At 44.0% G+C, this 23,251-nt stretch overlaps 1 protein-coding gene across 2 annotated transcripts in view; it reads right to left on the bottom strand.

The window, feature by feature from the left end:
* fancl (FA complementation group L) overlaps positions 1–23,251 on the bottom strand; it is a 108,092-nt gene that overhangs the window by 63,596 nt on the left and 21,245 nt on the right. For both annotated transcript variants that reach the window (XM_084321060.1, XM_084321061.1), the window contains 2 exons: positions 21,167–21,235; positions 12,028–12,178 (listed from right to left, as the gene is read on the bottom strand). In XM_084321060.1, the coding sequence (XP_084177186.1) occupies positions 12,028–12,178; positions 21,167–21,235 (220 nt within the window). The remainder of the gene's footprint in view (positions 1–12,027; positions 12,179–21,166; positions 21,236–23,251) is intronic.

Genomic DNA, 23,251 nt, shown 5'->3' with positions numbered 1-23,251 from the left:
GGAAGTAACAACTAATCAATTTAGAACGTCTCTGTAAATTAAGGCCAATCAATGAACTAAGTGACAAAGAGGACATCAGCTACAGAACACTGAGACTAACTGATGCACTGCAGGAAGGACAGCAGCTACAGAACACTCAGGGCTAGATCCACAAAGAATGGATTGCACCCTTACTTACAATTCATTATGAATTGTGCAGGTGATTGAATGAAAATTGTATTAACAGATTGCAGAATGGGTGCAATACAGTACGGCTCAATACACACAATTGTTAACACTTTGATTGCCATGGGTTAAATTCATGATATACCATCCCTTGCCAGCTCTATTTAACATGGAGAAGTTCCCCTTCTTTGCAGGTGTCATGTACAGAGGTCTATCGACCATATAAGATAGTAACTGGGCAGGTGGTACATGAGCAGAAACAACCCCCTCAGTAGAAAAATGCTTTTCAAAACAGTCCCGGGTAGGCAGATAGTAAACAAAGACGTTTTCAAATGGTAAATTGGGTTTTATTGCAATGTGGGGGTTTCAACCCACGGCCTTTTCCCAAAGGGAAAAGGGATGTTGTCAGTGGGGATTTCAACCCACAACACACACAAAGGAAAAGGGTAAGGGGAGAACAAACAAGGTGAAGAACAATAATAAGCAAGGCAAACCCGAACCACACAACCACATGCCACGTGGTTGGCAATCTGGGACCGAAGGAACACCACTCTAACCATGCAGTTCACAGTGTAGGACGAATCTAATATGGCCAACAATATACCTACCCCCCACAGGGTTTGGTCCACGCAGGCAGCACATAATCAAAAGTCCACATACCGTGGCAATTGGCATAAACCAGCAAAGTAATAACCACTACACAAACAGTGGCAACCAGAGGCCACCTCACTCCACTTGGTCACTGGCAAAATGACACCATGACGCGCCGAGACGTGTGTGTGCTGTCAGGTATTTGGCTACCCATCCCTCTTGACGTGATTGCCATCAGCTGTTATTCATTAGGCAATCAGCACTCTTCAGTAGGGATGGGCAGCACCTGACAGGGAGAGAAGAGACAACATTAACTCTCATGTTCAACACACACACATCATATACAAAACATAACACATTAAATATACTAACCTGATGTTCAGAAGGTGTCATAAATACAGTAATAATGGTAATGACCAACCCACGTACCCAGGTACGTCACAGCAGGGCTATAACTTTTTAAATTCTATTGCTAGATTGCCATTATTAGGGCCCATTCAATGTCCTATATGTATTGTTCGTGGTGTAGCAACGTTAAACTTTTTCATTCACATATTCATACTAAAATATGGTCTAAAGTATAAGTATGTTTTCATCTCTTTCTGCAGCTTTCTCCAGAACGTGATTTATAGCCCCAAATGCATTATATTGATGATCAAATACAGTTTGGTAGGAATCTGTGCGAGATAAAAAATGTCAACTGGATGTACTTCTAGGAGTTACTACAAGTCATCTGATGTTGACCGGATGGGCGAGGGGGCATTTATAATTCCGTGGGCAACGTTATACCATTCATCTAATGTGGGTCATATGTTCATCATAGCAGTTTATATCGAACACGGTAATACTACACGCTAAAACTCACCCCAGTCTCCTCGGGCCGTTGGGCGATCAGCGTGGAGTAGACAGTTTTCTATTATGGGATGTTGAAATGCCTGATCTATTTCCAGGTTGTATAATAGTATATACGTCCAAATCATGTTGTTTTTTCGAGTTATTTCCACCGATCGATGTTCACTGTGTGAAGACGGAGTCTCTCTAGCATTAGCGAGTGCCCGGACCCCATATGGAGTGAGTCCTGCCGGTTCAAAGGTTGATATCCGGTTTCGATCTGCCCGATCGGCCACTAGATGGCGCTCTTGAACCGCTAGAGGGTTGAGAGGAGATCAGCACTGTGTGTCAAGGCTCCAGAACGGAAATATGATTTCGATCACAGATTTTTTAAATATTGATATCAAAGACGAGTTACGGCGTCCGCGGCAACTTGAGCATGGCGGGGAATGACGAGTTCCGGCGTTTTCGGCAGTTAAAGTGTTAAGGGGGTGCATACCAGAGAAAGACGTTCGTCTTGTTTACATCAGGGTCACCCATTTTCAATTCATAATGAATTGTAAGTAAGGGTGCAATTAGCACCGTGCAATCCATTCTTTGTGGATCTAGCCCTGAGACTAACTGATGCACTGCAGGAAGGACAGCAGCTACAGAACACAGACTAACTGATGCACTGCAGGAAGGAGCAGAGTGTGTGTACATGTGTGTGTGTATATATGGGTGTGTGTGTGTGTGTGTGTAGTCAAGTCAAGAGTTTTATTTGTCACGGCATACAAGCATACAGTGAAATGCGGGTGGTCATGCCCGCAGCGATTGTGCAATAATACAAGTAATAAAAATAAGAATAAGACATAGAATGAGACATAATAGGTATAATGTACATAAAGTTTACAAAAAGCATGGTAAAGACATGCTAAGGTCCTGCGGTAGTGCAATACAGTGATAGCTACGGATGAGGCACTGGGTCTTATGTACACTACTATACAATATACAGTTATACAATATATCCTTATGCTATCTTGCTATAGCCATCTATTTACTATACAAGAACCACTCCCGTTCTTTTTATTTAAAAAAAAATTTAAGTGACCTTTTCATTGTGTTCAAGTGACTGCTGAGTGTGCGTGTGCAGCGCGTGTGTGTGTTTGTGCTAAAGTGTCTGTTAGTGTGTGAGCATATACAGTATGTGTGTTGTGTGTGTGCTCATGTGTGCTTGTGTGTGGAGAGTTCAGTGTTCAAGACTCTGATGGCCTGGGGCAAGAAGCTGAGCCGAAGTCTCTCTGTCCTAGTTGCTAGTGTGCGCAGGTGTTTGCCTGACCGCAGCAGCTTGAACATGCTGTTGTTGGGGTGGTGAGGGTCTTTCATTATTCTGCAGGCTCTGGATTTGCACCTCTTGTTATATAAGACCTGCATGGGTGGTAGTGCAATACCCGTAGTACGCTCAGCAGAGCGCACCACTCTCTGTAGGGCCTTCTTGTCCTGTGCCTTGCTGTTTCCATACCAGGCAGTGATGTTTCCAGTCAAGATGCTCTTTACAGCTCCGGAGTAGAAGGACTGGAGTATCTTCCCCGATACTCTGAACTTACTTAACTCTCTCAGGTGGTAGAGGCTCTGCTTCGCCTTTTTTACGACTGAGTCTATGTGTGTTGTCCATGTCAGGTCCTCTGAGATGTGGACCCCCAGGTACTTAAAGCTGCTCACCATGTCCACGGTAGCCCCGTTTATCCACAGTGGTGTGTGTGTCCCCTGCTGTGTTCTCCTAAAATCCATGATCAGATCCTTGGTTTTACCAATGTTCAGGAGCAGGCTGTTGTCCTGACACCAGTGTGCCAGTACATCAACCTCCTCCCGGTAGGCCTTCTCGTTGTTGTCAGAGATCAGCCCCACCACCACTTTGTCATCCGCATACTTCACTATGGAGTTGGAGCTGAACCTGGCGACACAGTCATGTGTGTAGAGTTAATACACCAGGGGGCTCAGAACACAGCCCTGGGGGGACCCGATACTCAGGGTGATGGTGCTGGAGGTCTGACCCCCCACCCACCCACGCCTGAGGTCTCTCACTCAGAAAGTCCAGTATCCAGGCGCTCACCAGTCCACCAGTCTGGTGGGGACTATGGTGTTGAACGCTGAGCTATAGTCAATGAACAGTCTCACATAGCCCCCCTTGTGGCTGTCTAGGTGAGAGAGGGTGTTGTGTAGTACCTGAGAGACTGCATCGTCAGTGGACCTGTTTGGCCTGTATGCAAATTGCAAAGGGTCCATATCACTGGGGAGGGAGGCACAAATGTAATCCTTAACCAGCCTCTCAAAACATTGCATGACCACAGAGGTGAGTGCCACCAGTCTGTAGTCATTAAGACCTGCTGGGGAGGATTTTTTTGGTACCGGGATTATAGTGGACACCTTGAAGCAGGCAGGGACCACGGACTTAGCCAGGGATAGATTGAATATGGTGGTGAACACTAGGGCTAGCTGGTTAGCACAGGACTTAAGTATCCGTCCTGTTATCCCATCTGGGCCAGCTGCTTTCCGGGTGTTCACCTGCATAAATGCTCTCCTCACACTGTGTTCCGTCAATGAGAGAGTGCCCCCCCCCGCGCGGATGTCCCCCCCCCCTCCCCCTCCACGACGGCCGGTGCGTCAGTGACGTTGTTAGCCGGTGAGCTAGCGTCGCCATTGTTTGCACCAAACCGCGCGTAGAAGGAGTTGAGTTGGTCCGCGAGAGAGGCGTCGGCTCTCCCGATTGAGGGGGCGCTGACTTTGTAGTCAGTTATCGTCCGTAGTCCTCGCCATAAACCTCTTGTGTCGTTCTGGGCCATTTGTGCCTTCATCTTGCCAGCGTATGTCCTCTTAGCAAGCTTTACGGCCTTGCGCAGAGTATAGCCTGTAGCCTTATACTCATCCATATTTCCTGACGCTCTGCCAAGGTTATAAGCAGTGGTGCGAGCATTCAGGGCCACTCGGATAGTATTGTCAACCCACGGTTTCTGGTTCGGTAAGATCCCAACCATTTTCGTGGGTACAATGCTATCGGCTAGTGATGTTATGAAACTGACAACAACATCAGCAACCTCACTGACGTCACTGGAGCTCGCCTGAAGCATTCCCCAGTCGACGTCATCGAGTGCGTCCTGTAGCGTGGCCTCTGATTGGTCTGACCACTTCTTTACCTCACGTGACTCTGCCGATATGCGGGGATAAGCAAGATGGCGTCGTGATCCGATGTGCTTGTTGAACCAGCTAATGGAGGGGCTGGTATTGCCTTGTAACCGGTTCTAAACGGGGTGTAACAATGATCAAGCGCATTTCCTCCCCTGGTGGTGCAAGCGATGTGCTGAAAGAAGTTTGGCATCACCTTCTTCAGATTCGCCTGGTTGAAGTCGCCGGCTATGATCATTGCTGCGTCTGGGTGCTTGATCTGTTGCTTGTTTAGATGTCCCTGTAGATCCGCCAGGGCCCTGGCGGTATCTGCTTGTGGTGGGATGTACACTGCCGTCAATTCAGTTCAATTCAGCGGTGAATTCTCGGGGGAGGTCAAACGGGCGACATTGTATGGAAAGATGTTCCAGGTCCGGCGAGCATGAACGGGAAAGTATCTTTACTTCCTTCGGATTGACCCAGTTGTTGTTGGTCAGAAGACAGAGTCCCCCTCCAATGCTCTTACCGGATTCTTCTGTACGGTCCGCTCGGAAGACGGAGAAGGAATCCGACGGAGATGATGTGATCTGGAGTTGTTGCCTTCAGCCATGTCTCTGTGAAACACATAATGTTGCAATCTCTCACGTCTCGATCGAAGCGAACCGTCGCACGGAGATCGACCATCTTATTCTCCAGCGAACGGACGTTTGCCAGCAGAATTGAGGGAATCGCCGGCCGGTAAGGAGAACTTTTCAGTCTTTTCCTAATTTCGCTTCTGCGTCCTCTATGTTTCCGTTTGATCGCACCACCATTGCCTCTGTTGTTGTTGTCGTCTCGTCGAATCTCCGGTGGCCAGTTTTGGCAAAAAGTGTTGTTAAACCCGTCTTTCAGGCCGGAGTTTTAAGTCTATCAGTGACTGGCGATCATATTTCGTCCATGCCAGCGTAGTTTCTATAAAAAAAGTACTAAAAATAAACACAATAACAAAAAGTACGCACAATTGTCACGGAGCTGACCAGACGGCGACTAGCCTTATAATAATATAATGCAGGACCTGTTCAGAGGTCTTTAATTGGCATGCAACTATCCTCAATGTTTAGCGGTTAGCACACACGGTTACACACACACACACCGGAACACACACGCATGCATTGTTCTTTGTAGGATCGCAGATGCGATTCATCTCTGCGATTAACCCATCCCGTCGTCCTTCCCCCCAAGGGCAGCTGGGAGCAGACAGGCGTCGGCGAGGGCCGCGCCAGGGGACCAATCCAAGTGCTCCTGCCCGTCTTCGTCAAGGACGCCACAGCGTTAGCGATCTGTTGTTGTGCATGTTTTTCCATTGGGTTTATCTTATCGGGGGGGAAACCCTTGCGAGCACGGGGAGAACATGCAAACTCCACACAGAAAGGCCTGGGAGATACCCCACCTGGGTACCTGGGATCATGGAAACCTGGTCCCCAAGCGGGAATCGAACCCTGGACCTTCTTGCTGTGAGGCGACAGTGTTAACCACTACACCACCGTGCCATCATCACAAAACATATATATGTGTGTGTATATGTATGTGTGTGTATATGTGTGTGTATATATGTATGTATATGTGTGTGTATATGTGTGTGCGTGTGTATATGTGTATATCGTTAGCCTCATTCTATAATTGCCTAAGTAACTTTTTTGCCAAATTGAGATTTCTGCCTAACTGTAATCTTCTCACACAGCTACATCGACCTGGCTTAGTGCCTATGTCCTCAGCCAATCAGAACGCTTGTTACATAAAATAATCCCCATCTGCCTAACTCACTCATGTGACTTGTGCATTTTAACATTACATACACAGATGGCGAATGCATAACTTAGGCAAGTATAACAACTGCCTTAGTGCAGGAGTTCCCAAACTTTTTCAGCTCGAGACCCAAAAGAGAAATTTGGTGTTTCCCCGGGACCCAAACTTACAAAAATACATCATGAATTGCCATAACATACATTTATAAACTACTGATAAAGAACACAACAAACCATGAATTTCAAATGTATATGAAATGTATTTATTTAATTATAAAAGTACATCACAGCAATAATCAGAGTGTAATGTTAAGTTGCTCACCACCTCATAACATATGTACATACAATTTTATACCACTTTTAAATGAACAAACATGTTCTACTCTCCTTTCAATTTCTCACCCCTTTTTCAACTCTCCATTTCTTACCCCCTCCCTCCGTCCCTCAACCTTAAACCCCAACATTGAGCAACATTCTGATTAATTTGTACGGACTTATTTAAAAATTCTACTGACCTGACATGCTAGAAGGGGTATAATATTTTATCTATGACACAATGAAATCTAATGAGACTGAGGTATGTGGGTGGTTGAAGTTTTCAACCAGCAGATATATTCTGGGCTTGGTTTTTGAAAGTGCTATTCTGAGGTCATGCTGAGCATTTAGTCTGTTTCTGTATTTGTTTTTCAGGTATGCTAGAGTAGAAAATCCAGATTCACATAAGTATGTGGTGCCAAACTGAATCAACACATATACAGCTTTTTTATATATAAAAAACGTTCTTTTAATACAATTAATTAATTAATACATTTTTTAATTGGCGACCCAATAAAAACTGGTCACTAAGTTTGGGAAACGCTGCCTTAGTGCAGGGGTTCCCAAACTCGGGGTCGCGACCCACAGGAGGGTCGCGAGCCGCCGCGGGGGGGTCGCCAGATGATTTAAAAATAATAATAATAAAAAAATATCCAAAAACAAATAAAAAAAAATTTCAGTCAGGCCACTGAACTTAGAAGCAGGCCAAGACAGTGTTTCTAGTTGCAACAGCGCAATAGTTAGATAACCTAGGTGGGGAACAACCAGGAGATCACTGCAACTCACACAAGTTGGAGAACTATCTCTCTCTCTCTCTTGCTCTCACACACACACACAAAAGGAGCCGCATGTGATTGGTGGAGGCGGGACCATTACAAAAAACTGTTGTTGCTAATCATTGACACATGCTAGCCTGTAATAATCTCCCCCAGAAAAATCTACTTTGCATTTGATATATTGCAAATATATGCCATCACACACACTGGCATTTAAAGGGTTAGAATTATAAAATTAATATGTGGTGTTATGATCAGGGCTGAAGTTGAATAAAAGATTGTATTATTTTCAATCTGACATTACAAAAAAACTGAAAATCCATCAAAATCAGTGTTGTTGCTAATCATACATATGCTAGCCTGTTTTTTTAACAATAATTTGTGATGACATCACAAACACTGGCATTTAAAGGGTACAAATAAAAAAATGCCTGCACCAGAATGCAGGAAATGAAGTATTTGTAACAAGAAATGTCCTGGTGGGGGACCCCCAGACCCCCTGCTTAAAAAGTGGCCTGACTGGGGCTATATTTTGCACTATATTTCCTGGCCTGAATGATTTTCCCAGTCCGGCCCTGGTTAAAAGCCTCCAATGCGTATTAGTGTGTGTGCGTTTGAACGTGTGCATGTTTCAACTATACATTTCCATTTATAAAAAAAAAATTAAAATTAAAAAAATTAAATTTTTTAATTTTATTTTTATTTTTACCTCCTATAATAGTGGGGGTCACAGCTCTCTGACCCCGTTATTTTTGGGTCGCGGCCTCAAAAGTTTGGGAACCCCTGCCTTAGTGTATGACATGTATGTATGTAAGAGGAAAAAAATGCCTAAGTCACAACATATTTTGTTTAAAAGTCACATTATTTTGTTATGCAATGGTTGTTGTGTTTTTGTATTTTTGCAAACTTGTTGATACACCTTGTAGAACTTATTTTTTAAATATAAATTAAAAACTCGTACACATTTGCTGGAAAATTCCTTTTTTCTTCTTTTCCAAAAATCTTGACGATATATATGTGTATACATGTGTGTGTATATATATGTATTAGGGGTGGGAATCGCCAGAGACCTCACGATACGATACTATCGCGATACTAGAGCCGCGATACGATCGTATCGCGATACTCGATATATCGCGAATATTGCAATATTATATATATTTTTTTATCAAATTATTATAATTTTTTTTAACTGCAAAGTTAAACTGTCAACATGTTTTATCTAATAAAATAAAGTTCAGTCTGTTCATCTCACTTCAATCATTTTTATTGCAGAACATGGTATTTTCTCAAGCAGACAGATGTAAACACTGTAATCTGTGTTGCATGTACCTGACAAACTGAACTGTTTGTATTACAGTCATATTCCAACTTAACTGAATCCACATGTGTGTGTGTGGACTACTGTACTATTACAGGTATTGAAATGAACAATGCAACTTCCTTATACAAAAAAAAAGAATAATTAAATATCGATACTTGATGTCCCTGTATCGATACAGTATCGCCACGCAAAGTATCGCGATACTACTACGTATCGATTTCCCCCCCCACCCCTAATATGTATATATACTAAGGCTGTCAAAGTTACTCAAAGTGTGTGTGTGTGTGAGAGAGAGAGAGAGAGAGATAGAGAGAGGGGGTGAGAGATGAGGAAGGGGCAAGAGAGAAAGAGAGCTGGGAGAGTGTTGAGTTTTATTGTCAAAAGTATGCATAATGTTGGGTTAATTCCATGAATTCCACAAGAGATATGCAATGTTAGTTACCCGAGATTATTTCGTTTTATTTTGGTATCGGAAATTAGTTGGACAATATCGGTAAATTGGTAAAAAAAAAAAAGCCAATATCAAACATCCCTAGTGTATATGTGTATATATACATGTGTGTGTGTATATAGATATATATATAATGTATTAAGGCTGTCAAAGTTAACACAACACATATTAATATTCTATTCAGGTTCACGGACCTGAATACCATAGGAAATCATTCTGAGATCCCCAAAGTGCAAGACCGGCCACATCCTGCTAGGTGGCAGTATCGCCCACCCTTTGAAACCTTATTTCTCACTGCATGTTACATCGTATATGGTTCGGGTGGAGAATTTAGATGAAGCCAAGTAAATCGCTTCATCTGACCACTTCGAAATGCATCTAGCACACTCGATCCATAAATTGTGCCAAATTATGTCCGGGACCAGATGGACATCAATACTGGAAATCGTGATCAGACAATTGGAATATCCTTTTTGGAATAACCCCGATCAAAGGTAAGGACTATCTGACATCAAGTCCACCTTGATCCTACAATGATTTCATATCGATCCAGCTGATCAGCGTGTGTAGTGTTCAAAACGAATGCCGTTACTGGCGATCAAAGAATAAAAAAACGACCCCCCCCCCCTTTCATGCATTCATGATGAAACATAATACCTATTATATACATTTAAATTGGAAATAGTGTCCAGGCAAGAAATGTCAATGCTCATAGCAGAATTCACTAAACTATATTCACTATAAGTCAGCTTTTCAGGAATTAGCCCGGATCACTCCTAAACTATACAATATTCAGCACGGGACAACGCAAGAACGTATACATGAAAATATTATCTCTTTTTTTGCATGTTCGACGGGAGGAAGTGACTGTCAAATTACCATAGTATTGTCTCCATAGCTATAATATAGAATATAGATATAGCTCTCCAAACATAGTGACGCACAGTGAAAATAGTCTATGTAAAGCTGGCGCATTAGCTACAGGGTAATGGCTGGCGCTGAAAGTGTTAACGCACAATTATTTTAACGCCACTATTTTTTTAAACGCAAGATTAACTCATTGAGCGCCAAAAACGAGATATCTCGTTTCTGACAGCCAACGCTTGAGCGCCAATAACGAGATATCTTGTTTTTCGTTCCTTTTTTTCATTATTATTATTCTAAACACTCGCACAGGCCTTTGTGAGTGTGCCTGGGACCTCTGGCTACGTTATAATTGCAATGACAATCGAATCCCGACAGGTGGCGGTATCGCCTACCTTTTGAACTGCATGGGCCAGTTTAGTGTGGGGCCGCCCCAAAGCACTAGGGAGCGAGCAGCAGTGAGCAAACTACAGCCAACTAACGTTCGACAATGGCGATCGATGATATGGATGATGAGGTGCGTTTTCACCAGACTATGTTGGACTCAGCACTTCTGGTAAATCATAAAAATACTATAGTCAAACCGGCCGATGAGGAAACCTATTCGGCTGTGTGGTATAGTCTGCCCCGAGCACACAATAGTAGCCTGCAATGCAATGGCGAGCGAACTATTGGAGATGGTGAAGAAGACAACGGATGAGGGCCACCTAACGTTGTATGTATTGATCCTGTTCTGATCCAAGACACTTGGAGCGAGAGTGGAGTACCTGCTGACAAAGGTAACATCTATTTTACGTCTATTTTACCGAACCCCATCATAAAACATGCTTTTGTAATGATCGCAGCGTTAGGAAAATGAGCCCCCCCCCCCCCCCCCCCCTCAATGGCTTTGTGAAGAAACATATGGTCATGTTTACCTTTGACCTGGCAATAATATAGGTTTCAGGCAAGCAGCCACGAGATTTGCGCATATGCGCACAAAACACTATACTGTATCTCACTATACCTATTGACCTATATCACACTATACTGTATTATTGATACTCTCATGTTTGTTTCTGACTCAAAGTGTGTGTGTGTGAGAGAGAGAGAGAGAGAGAGAGAGAGAGAGAGATAGAGAGATAGAGAGATAGAGAGATAGAGAGAGAGAGAGAGAGAGAATATAGGGGGGGTGAGAGGTGAGAGAGATGAGGAAGGGGCAAGAGAGAAAGAGAGCTGGGAGAGTGCGTGCGTGCGTGCGTGCGTGCGTGCGTGCGTGCGTGCGTGTGTGTGTGTGTGTGTGATGTGTGTGAGAGAGATCGAGAGAGAGTGGGGGGGGGGGGGGGGCGGGGGGTGCGAGTCCTCAGCCCTTGTGTGGGTGAATGTAACAAGTTCCTAACGTTTTCTTTCCCCTATTATTTCATGCACACTTTATTATTTTCCTTTTAAGTTATTTTGTGCATCACTCTGTTTTGAATTTGATGCAAATTTGAAATGCACGAGGGTCATCCTTTTGTGTTAAATGGCTGCATAAAGCAATGATTTGTTGATAAGAGTATTAAAACTGGAAAAAGATCTGTTTAAGGTAGATTTAGAACAGATAAGAAATATGCGATTAATTTAATCGTGTGTGTGTGTGTGTGTGTGTGTGTGTGTGTGTGTGTGTGTGTGTGTGTGTGTGTGTGTGTGTGTGTGTGTGTGTGTGTGTGTGTGTGTGTGTGTGTGTGTGTGTGTGTGTGTGTGTGTGTGTGTGTGTGTGTGTGTGTGTGTGTGTGTGTGTGTGTGTGTGTGTGTGTGACGCAGTACCGATAGCGATCCTCCTCATGGTGTCGGCCCGGCTGGGCCTCTCGGGCTCCAGCACCCAGGTCTTGGTGTCGATCTCGTCCAGGACCTCCCAGAACTGGGCCAGGGAGTCCAGAAGCGTCAGGAACTGGGCGTGGAGCTGGCCCAGAGTGCTCTGCAGAACCAGCAGACCACAACACAGCTCTCAGCTACTACAACGCCGCAGCTGTTTCTCACATTATCATTAGTCAAATTGCACTCGTCCCCCCGACCCTTTAAGAAAATTGCAATGAAATACAGTTTAACATCTGACGGCGTTCGCTAATACCTCTCCTGGCTGAGAGCAGCCTCTTACTGGGCTTCTTATGTGACTGAGAGTTCAGCCTGTGTGTGTGTGTGGCCACAGAAGATAAAGGATTAACAGAAAACGTATTGGATTGTTTTTTTTACGAAACATACTAAGCCCCCCCACCGTTGGTTTTGTTTTGTTATAATTAGAGTTACACTTCTTTAAACTGAAAAGTAATTACTGTGATAAAGCCATGAGATTTGGAAATATTGATGTTTTAGCTGGGGGGGGGGGGGGGGGGGGGTGACTGGAATGAGACCAGCTGCAACATTAAAAGGTACAAACTGGACTTAATGCGGAATAGACGACAAACCAACAACTGTGAATCGTGATTAGGTTCATGTTTAATGGGCTGCACAGACAACACAGAGCGAGAGAGAGGGAGGGGGTGAGTGGAATTATCTGTTAACTAAACGTTTATTTTATTTTAATCCAAAAAGAGAAACACTGCACACTATAAACCTGGGTACGGTTGTGATGCAGCCTAATGCTCAGTAATACTGCTTTCACAGAGCTCCATTTAAGGCAATTTGAGTCAATTGAATAGCTTACATTAAACTGCAGTTGGTAAAAATCCAGGCAAGTGAACACGAACACACAGCGAGAGGAGAGAGAGAGAGAGAGAGAGAGAGAGAGAGAGAGAGAGAGAGAGAGAGAGAGAGAGAGAGAGAGAGAGAGAGAGAGAGAGAAGAGAGAGAGAGAGAGAGAGAGAGAGAGAGAGAGAGAGAGAGAGAGAGAGAGAGAGAGAGAGAGATGTGTGGGAGAGGCAATAAAGATGGAACGAGAGAGAAGAATTAGGGGGAAAATGAACCAAAAATTATGGGTCATTGTGCCAGCACAGTGCACACAATTAAGCATCGCCCAGGTGCGAGAGCCTTGGCAATTATGGCCCAATTAATGCCAGTTGCATGATTATGGTTACAGCTCAGGATAACTATGCTGGGCCCAGTATAAAAACACAAAAAAAAAATGGTAATTGAATTCTTGCAGTATTTGAGTGGCAAGATGAGGGACGGGAGAGAGAGAAAGAGAGTTTGTGTGTGTGTGTGTGAGTTTGTGTGTGTGTGTGAGAGAGAGCGAGAGAGAGAGAGCTTGTGTGTGTGTGTGAGATGGAGTGTTTATGTGAGTGTGTGTGGGTCTGTGCAAGAGGGAAAACGAGAGAAAAAGAGCGAGAGAGGGTTTGTGTGTATGTGTGTGTGTGTGAGCATGCATGTGTGTAAGAGATAGAGAGAGAGAGAGAAAGAGCGTTTGTGTGTACTGTATGTGTGTGAGAGAGAGAGAGAGAGAGAGAGAGAGAGAGAGAGAGAGAGAGAGAGAGAGAGAGAGAGAGAGAGAGAGAGAGAGAGAGAGAGAGAGAGAGACAGACACAGCAGAAAGCGACAATCCAATCCTTGTGTGGCTTAATCAACTTTCTTTATATTGCAGTGTGTGGAAATTAACACATCTAGAGCTCCAAACCCTCGACTAGAAGGGTCTGGGAATTAATAAATTTTATCACGCGGTGTAGAAGTAGCTTTCATCCACGGAGAAAGTAACAAGCGCGTCTCCGGCTATGAATCAAATGGACGAGGTTGCCGTAGTCTGACGAGGCCTTGGAACAGCAGGGGGCGCTAAAGCCCATGTTTCACGGTGCTTCACCCGCTTTCACTACATGTCTCATTGAACAACAAATGGGTTTATGACACACATATTTTTAAGACCACCACGATCATGATTACCGGCAACTAAATCTGAATAACGGGCGGCGACCATGGCTCAGGGAGTAGAGAGGTCGTCCGGTAATTGGAAGGTTCCCGGTTTGATTTTGGCTCCTCCCGGCAGTGTGTCGAAGTGTCCTCTAGCAAAGACACTGAACCCCTAACTGCTCCTGGCACTTTGCATGGTCGCATCCGTCATCGGTGTGTGAATGGGTGAATGTGAGGCATAAGTTGCACAGCGCTTCGGATAAAAGCGGTTATATAAATACTAGGGATGCTCGATATTGGCTTTTTTACCGATACCGATATACCAATATTGTCCAACTCTTAATTTCCGATACCGATATCAACCGATACCGATATATGCAGGGTCCCCCCCCCCCCCCCCCCCCCACCCCCCAAAAATGGAATAATTTCAGGTAATTAACATTACATATCTCTTGTTGTGGAATTAACACAACATTATGCATACTTTTGACAATAAATAAAATCTGAATTTGTTCTTACTTGCTTGCCTGGGTAAATAAAGGTTATAGAAATGTAAAAAAAAAAAAAAAAAAAAAAAAAAAGGAAAAGAAAATGTACCGATACCGATATTTTCCGATATCACATTTTAATGCCGATATCGGCCGATAATATCGGACATCCCTAATAAATACTGCTCCTGATGAGCAGGTCGCCACCTTGCATGGTTGTCTCTGCCGTCGGCGCAACCCATGTCTGCTCCCGGCTCCCCTTGTGTTCTCCTGTGTGTCGCCCATCTTACTGTACATGTGTGTGTTTGCTGCATGTACATTTAGCTTTCAAACAAGGCCAGAAGCACACAGGCCCTGTTCACCACTACCAAAAAACATGCACCCAAATGAGTTTGTCGAGATGTCCGGAGTAACTCTATCCCACAGATATAATATAATGAATAGATAGGAAATATGCATCAGTGTGGGCTGAGCTGAGAGGACGTGTGGGGGTGACAGTTTGAGAATAAACTGCTTTTGTCATCATCTTGGAATAACGTTGTACCATGAAATTTCAATCAATAGCCCAGACTTTCATTTGCTTCATTCACTGCAACTCACCCTCCTTTTATTTTGGATAGGCATCTACAGTATATGGGACAGGCCTCTGTCAAGACTTTTGGTTTATTTAATGTAAGGATTAGATCCATGTAAAGAGGTCTAAATAATTTAACAGGTGTTTGTGCTTGTGAGCATGCGCAGTTGGTGCAGCTGCCTTTTTAAATGGTGGCTGATTGTCATTCTAACCAGAGCTCTGACAGCATCACACCGCCCATTGGTAAAGTAACCTTAATTAGTAAATTAACTTGGCTATGTCACCTATAAACACAATGTAAAGTATCACATTGGCTGCTGGCTGCTAATGCAGTCTGCCGATAATATCTGCATGTACACAGGGTTGTTGGGGAATGCTGGCTAAATGAATGAACGTTGTGCTTAAATGTTTGGTGCTAGCTTGTGGCTAGGCTAGTGTATTTTGCCGATGGTGCACGCTGATCTAGTGCCTCTGTGGCTCTGCCGATTTGTCACAGTGAGATTCATGTGGCGGAACTTTGGTGTGTGCGTGTGTGTGCTCCGATGAATGAGAACTGCTGTCTTGTCCCGTTGTGTGGGTTTGTGTCCGAGACGACAGCTTGAGTGGCTCGTGTGTTGCGGAGGAGGAAGTAAACATTGCCAGGCATTCTGGTAAATGCAGTTATTGTAGTTCTCCCTCGTTCGCCCACTGTTATAGGGGACATGACATGCAGGTTGTATGACATGTATAGTGTATGTATATTCAATAGTAGTATTGATAGTATATTAATATATCTACAATATAACTATTAATATTATGCTTAATTAATGTGTATGCTACTGTGCATTTTGTTCTGTTTCACAGGTTTTTGACCTATGGTAAAGCTGTGGAAATTATAACTATCTATGGTAAAGCTGTGGAAATTATAACATATGGACAGTCAAGCTATGGTTATCTAAAGAAAGAAACGATATACAAGCTATGGTTATCTAAAGAAAGAAACTATATACAAGCTATGGTCAACTGTGGGAATTATAAGAAGTTGTATTGTAGAAAAACATTTATTTAAAATAAACAAACTCTAATGACTAACCATTGAGTCATCCATTGTGTGGTGACTGTCAGACCCTTTCGGAGGGATTCAAATGAACATTTTTGAAAGATCCGAACAGCCTGTGATCAGCCAGTATTCGCCCGGCGGCATTTTGTGTGAGATCAAAACAAAGCGTTTCTCTCTTTTATATTATCACAGTTTGAATGTTTAAGAACATATTTACTATAAAAGCAAACAGTTATAGGATCTCTAATAGTAACAATTCTTTGTTTAAAAAAGGCTGTTTCCGTGTGAATTTGGTCATTGCATAGGCCTTTATTTTGAACAGGCCTCTTTATGGAACAGGCCTCTTTATGGGACAGGCCTTTATTTCGAACATGCATCTATACGGGACAAGCCTTTATTTTGGACAGGCATCTATACAGGACTGGCCTTTATTTTGGACAGGCATCTATATGGAACAGGCCTTTATATGGGACAGGCCTCTATTTTGGACAGACCTCTATTTTGGACAGGCATCTATATGGGACAGGCCTCTATTTTGGACAGGCATATATATGGGACAGGCCTGTTAATTCCTTTTGAACAAACATCTTGCTCAGCAAAGATGGAAAATACTATTGGATCACCACAACATCACCACAACACCATCACAACATCACCACAGCATCACCACAACAAAATTACCACCACTGCACCACACTAATCCAGCAAAATTTCCTCAAAAAGCATTAACCACATAACATGCACCAGGACGTACATGCTCAAGAGCACTTGCGCGCAAGTCACGGCACTTTGCGAGCGTCTAGCGGCTCAGGGCTGCATTTTTTTTAATAAGGGAACTACGTGAAAGTTGACGAGCGAAAACGGGAAGTGAATCAGACTTCAGAATGCACAGCGGTGGATGAGGAAATGGATTTTGGAAATCTTTTCTTCTTGGAGTCGGTTTTACTCTGACATCTCTCAAAGACCCATTTCTGAACGGATTTTTATAAAATCTGGACCTGTACTACATAAGACGTCAGGCTATGAAACCGCAGTGTTTTCCAGCTTATACCTCTATGCTGGAATATTGGAATATGGAATCTTGCAACCACTACAGAAAAAAGTTTGTACACAAGTTCAACTCAAGTTCAGACCTATGTTACTCTATTTCACTAGCACTAAAGTGATTTTCCATTTTTGCATTAGTAACTTCAGAATGTTATCTTTCAAAAGAGACCAGGCTCATGTATGTGCTATGCGTATACAGGATAAAGCTAAGGGGGTAACATACTATCTCAAGTTTTAAGGGGCTAGCGTTACACAATAAATTAGTTATAATAATACCACAAGTGTGGATTCACTCGCCCAAACCCTGTAGCCGTGCATTGCAGTCAGGAAAGGGGCTAACTAGGTCGATAGTCCAGCAACGTTATGTCCTATTCATCAATCTCACAATATTAGCTAACGTAGATACAGCCTTCCATCTAAAAACATAAATGAAAACTTACCACAGTCATGGTATCCATAAACTTCAATCGGTTGGGATCCTTTGAATTAAATGAAAATGTAAACAAACACTGGCGTCACGTTAGTAAGTATCACTGCGTTGCGTGAAATCACTGAGCCCAGAGAGGAGTGGTTCGGCAAAAAAAAGTTCAGAGTATATTTGCTTAGAAAACGTAAATGTCGAATTCAATTATTTTTTTATTTCTCCACGTGGTAAATACACAGGTCACAACATGTTTACAGGAACGTTTTGGAGTTGTATTTGGAGTGTATTTCGTGACTGTAGGGAACTTCAGGTTAAAGGACTGCCCCACTTCCAGTGATGAAGCTAAGCTACGCTAATGGTGCGGGCGTTCCCTAAGCCTAATGCATGCAGAGAGACAAAAAAGGTATGTATCTTCTTGTCTAACTCCAGGGAAGATGTTAAATAAGCTAATTTCCCAAAATGTTGGAATTTTCCTTTAAGGAGACAGTATCTAAAGGAATTCACTTACCTCTGCTCTGCCCCAAAATCGTCACCTTAACTGTATATGTGAGTTAGGTTAACGTTAGCTCTTCTTTCCTGCATGAACGATTTAGCTACTCACGCAGCTCCACCTCTCTTGCGACGGAACCAAATTATTTGACTGACAAACAAATAAACCAATAAAAATGATTTCAGCCAACATTATTTAAGCCAACTGGCCTATCACTGTAACTGAACGTTTACGCCTTAAAAACGAACTAATCCTTTCGACTCGTTCCATTCAGTCATGATATGTAGTCAGTCATACGTCACGATTATATTGAACTCTTCTTTATATTGTATTCAAACATGCAGGTGACTCTCTCTCTCTCCCTCCCTATCTCTCTCTCCCTCTCTCTCGACAACAGAGCAGCAATAATTACTCATTCAAATGAACATGTCAGAACGGCCGACAGACAGGGCATGCCCCCCCCCCCCCCCCACACACACACACTACACACGGTGCAGCAGCTCTGGAGATCCATCAGGAGCCCAGCAGGCAGACAGGCTCCATACGGCAGCGCTGTTCTAAGCTGCTCCTCTCTGTACGCCTGCCATGTATCAGCTCAGCACTGTGCACACCAAACACAGACATATATATATATATATAAAGCGTGTACAAAAAAATCTGCCCACACATTCATGTATCTCTCTCTCCCTCCTGCTCTTTCTTAAGATATCCAACACACACACACACACACACACACACACACACACACACACACACACACACACACACACACACACACACACACACACACACACACACACACACACACACACACACACACACACACACACACACACACACACACACACACACACACACACACACACACACACACACACACACACACACACACACACACACACACACACACACACACACACACATCCATCTTCACATGAAACACTGAGAACAATGGTTGCGGTGCTGATGACGGTCCTATATGGAACGTGACTCCTAGTTTATGTGTTAGTGAGTGAGTGTGTGAGTGAGTGAGTGAGTGAGTGAGTGAGTGAGTGAGTGAGTGAGTGAGTGAGTGAGTGAGTGAGTGAGTGAGTGAGTGAGTGAGTGAGTGAGTGAGTGAGTGAGTGAGTGAGTGAGTGAATGTTAACATTACAGCTAATGCCAGCTAAACACATAATTCTACCAAGCATTAGCCCAACGTGCGCTGCGTTGCACTGAAAGGTAGACTATAGGAGCACTGAATGGTGACAAATTTACGAAAGCTAAGGTTAACATTACTGTACGAGCAGTGATGCCACAGATTACTTGTAAAAGTAATCTGATTACTGATTACTGATTACTCCTTTAAAAAGTAATCTAAGTTACTTTACTGATTACTTGATTATCAGAGTAACTTAGTTACTTTGAAAGTAACTAGGTTACGAAGTCGTCGTCGTTCCCCCAACAGTTTTTTTTTAAACGCTTTATTGAAAGTGCATAAATTGTTTTTAACTTGTTTCTCTGCACATGACGTAAATTGTTAAACTAGTGCTTCAGCTTCTGTACCATCAAGTATGGTAAAGCAACAGTCTATGATGCTCACAGCATTAGAGCAGCCAGCCAGTGGTTTTACAAAACCAGTGTATCACATCTAACAAATGCAGGCTGAACTATTCAATTATATCAACTGTAACTATTAAATTGTTTTTATAAATGTCTCTCTATAAACATACAATCAGTCTCTCTTTAACATGTAAATTAACTGTAAATCTGGCAAATAAGAGCTTTTGCTCTGCCACCATCAACCCTCCTGTACCTAGTCGAAGCGTCGGCTAGTGTTGTGATTCCAGATGCTTTCAATGCAATTGGATGTGCTGTTTTTAGCGGTAGACAGTATTTTGTTTCCTCCGCCGTGAAGTAGTGACTGAGGCTACGTTTAGACGAGTGTTTTGGGGTGGAATTCTGAACAGAAACCGCAAAAGTCATCTTGCGGGGTTTCACTTTTAATTTTGCCAAGCGTTTTGGGGTGGAATTCTCCAACGACGGAGCCCTGCTGTCACACGATTGGCGCATATGTCACATGACGACGACGTGCTGTGAAGACCCGCCCTACTCTGCCTCTGATTCGCAGACTGTGGATGGGGAATGTGATTGGACAAAAGCAGAGTCACTCACGGACAGAGGGACCAGTCACGCCGCGGGACACATTCTTGTATTTAACCCTTTCACTGCCACACCACGTCACTCCCAAAAGAAAAACAGCTCAAAATTTATTTTTGACTCTCGAAAACGAAATAAAATACTGCATTCCGCCTGCATTATGAATTTATGATGAGATAGTAACGAAATAGTAATGCACAGCCACTTGGACAAGTAACTGCAATCAGATTACTGGCTTTTAAAGATTAACGCGTTATATTACTATTTTCGGGGAAAAGTAATCAGATTACAATAACGCGTTACTTAGTAACGCGTTACTGGCATCACTGTGTACGAGGGAGGACGAGAGCACATCCCTCAACACTTAGCTAGTTAACCTTACTGTATGAGGGCGGACAAGAGCATGTCACTGGACACTTAGCTAGTTAAGGTTACTGTACGGGAGCACATCACTCAACACTTAGCTAGTTAAGGTTACTGTACGGGAGCACATCACTCAACACTTAGCTAGTTAACGTTACTGTATGAGAGCATGTTACTCAACACTTAGCTAGTTAACGTTACTGTATGAGAGCACGTTACTCAACACTTGGCTAGTTAACTTTAGCGGACGAGAGCACATCACTCAACACTTAGCTAGTTAACGTTACTGTACAAGAGCACATCACTCAACACTTAGCTAGTTAAGGTTACTGTACAAGAGCACATCACTCAACACTTAGCTAGTTAACCTTACTGTACGAGAGCACGTTACTCAACACTTAGCTAGTTAACTTTACTGTACGAGAGCGGATGAGAGCACGTCACTCAACACTTAGCTAGTTAATGTTACTGTACAAGAGTGGACAAGAGCACATCACTCAACATTTAGAAAGACATACATTATAAGTATAGCCACCAGTGTGGAAGGTGAGAGAGTGTCCTGTACCTGTGCGGTCCAGGAGAAGACCAGATGGACGGGCAGGTCAGCAGAGCAGTCAGGAGCCTCAGCAGGGTGCTGGAGAAGAAGAGCAGAGCGATGATGAACCAGGTCCTGTCATACTTATCACTAACCAGGCCCTGTCATACTGATCACTAACCAGGCCCTGTCATACTCATCACTAACCAGGTCCTGTCATACTCATCACTAACCAGGTCCTGTCATACTCATCACTAACCAGGCCCTGTCATACTCATCACTAACCAGGCCCTGTCATACTCATCACTAACCAGGTCCTGTCATACTCATCACTAACCAGGTCCTGTCATACTCATCACTAACCAGGCCCTGTCATACTGATCACTAACCAGGTCCTGTCATACTGATCACTAACCAGGTCCTGTCATACTCATCACTAACCAGGCCCTGTCATACTCATCACTAACCAGGTCCTGTCATACTCATCACTAACCAGGTCCTGTCATACTCATCACTAACCAGGCCCTGTCATACTCATCACTAACCAGGTCCTGTCATACTCATCACTAACCAGGCCCTGTCATACTCATCACTAACCAGGCCCTGTCATACTCATCACTAACCAGGTCCTGTCATACTCATCACTAACCATGTCCTGTCATACTCATCACTAACCAGGTCCTGTCATACTCATCACTAACCAGGTCCTGTCATACTCATCACTAACCAGGTCCTGTCATACTCATCACTAACCATGTCCTGTCATACTCATTACTCCACGACTAACCTTCTATCCTGTGTCTCTCTACTGTCTCCCTCTCAGCCTTCCTACTGTCTCAATAAAGAACCTTCTCTCATGTGTCTCTCTACTCTGTCTCCCTCTCAGCCTTCCTACTGTCTCAATAAAGAACCTTCTCTCATGTGTCTCTCTACTGTCTCCCGCTCAGCCTTCCTACTGTCTCAATAAAGAACCTTCTCTCCTGTGTCTCTCTACTGTCTCCCGCCCAGCCTTCCTATGGTCTCAATAAAGAACCTTCTCTCCTGTGTCTCTCTCCTCAGTCTCCCTCTCAGCCGTCCTACTGTCTCAATACAATTTGCTCGAACATAGTAACAGACACAATACATTCCCTGAGATCCATAGATGTCCCTAGATACCAAGAACATGCAAATGGACCTTGTAGAAGTGGAGCAATCTTCCATTTACTTAAGTATGTATTTCTAGGCGAATTTTCAGAAAATATGGCGACGTTAATCAGAGCAGCATAACTGGACCACATAACCTTTAGAGGTCAATGGATGGATGTTTGAATGCTCCCAAGCACTGGAATACACAAACATTGTGTAGAATGCATATTTATTTTACTTTTGATACTTAAATGAATGAAACAAACAGACTTTGCTTTTGTTTTCACTCTCTTTCCTTTCAAATCGCTCTCCTGAGCGCCTCTCTCTCTCTCCATCTCCCCCACCCCCCCCTCCATATCTCTCCCCCTCCCTCTCTCTCTCTATCCCCCCCTCGATCTCTCCCCCTCCCTCTATCCCCCTCCCTCTGTCTCTCTTCCTCTCTCTCTCCCTCCCTCCCTCCCTCTCCGTCTCCGTCTGTCTCTCTCCCTCTCTCCCCCTCCCCTTGTGAGGGCTGACCTGGCGAGGGGTTTGGAAGGCAGCTGTGCCACAGGGGGACTCAAGGCTATTTATACCCTGTGTGCCAGAGGAGGCCAGGTGGGCAACACGGAGGCAGCTGGACCCAGAGTGAGATCCCGCCTCACCTGACGCCGCCTCCTTGCCCCGCCTGGCAGCGCCTCACCTGACGTTGCCTCCCTGCCCCGCCTGACACCGCCTCCCTGCCCCGCCTGGCACCGCCTCCGCCTCCCTGCCCCGCCTGGCACCGCCTCACCCGACTCCGCCTCCCTGCCCCGCCTGGCACCACCTCATCTGACTCCGCCTCACCTGCCGCCGCCACCCTGCCCCGCCTCACCTGACGCCGCCACCCCTGCCATGCCCAGGAAAACGCCTGCTAGTGCTCATTCCGGCTGCCAACCGGTCTAGATGTTCCGGCTTCCTTATAGGCTTTAAAAGAAAATAATAATAAAAGATGTGGAGGGGGACACCATAGAT

The sequence above is a fragment of the Notolepis coatsorum genome (assembly GCF_963971535.1).
Source record: "Notolepis coatsorum genome assembly, chromosome: 9".
NCBI lineage: Eukaryota > Metazoa > Chordata > Actinopteri > Aulopiformes > Paralepididae > Notolepis > Notolepis coatsorum.
Note: the sequence above shows the minus strand (reverse complement) of the source record. Positions and strands in the feature narration are given on the sequence as shown.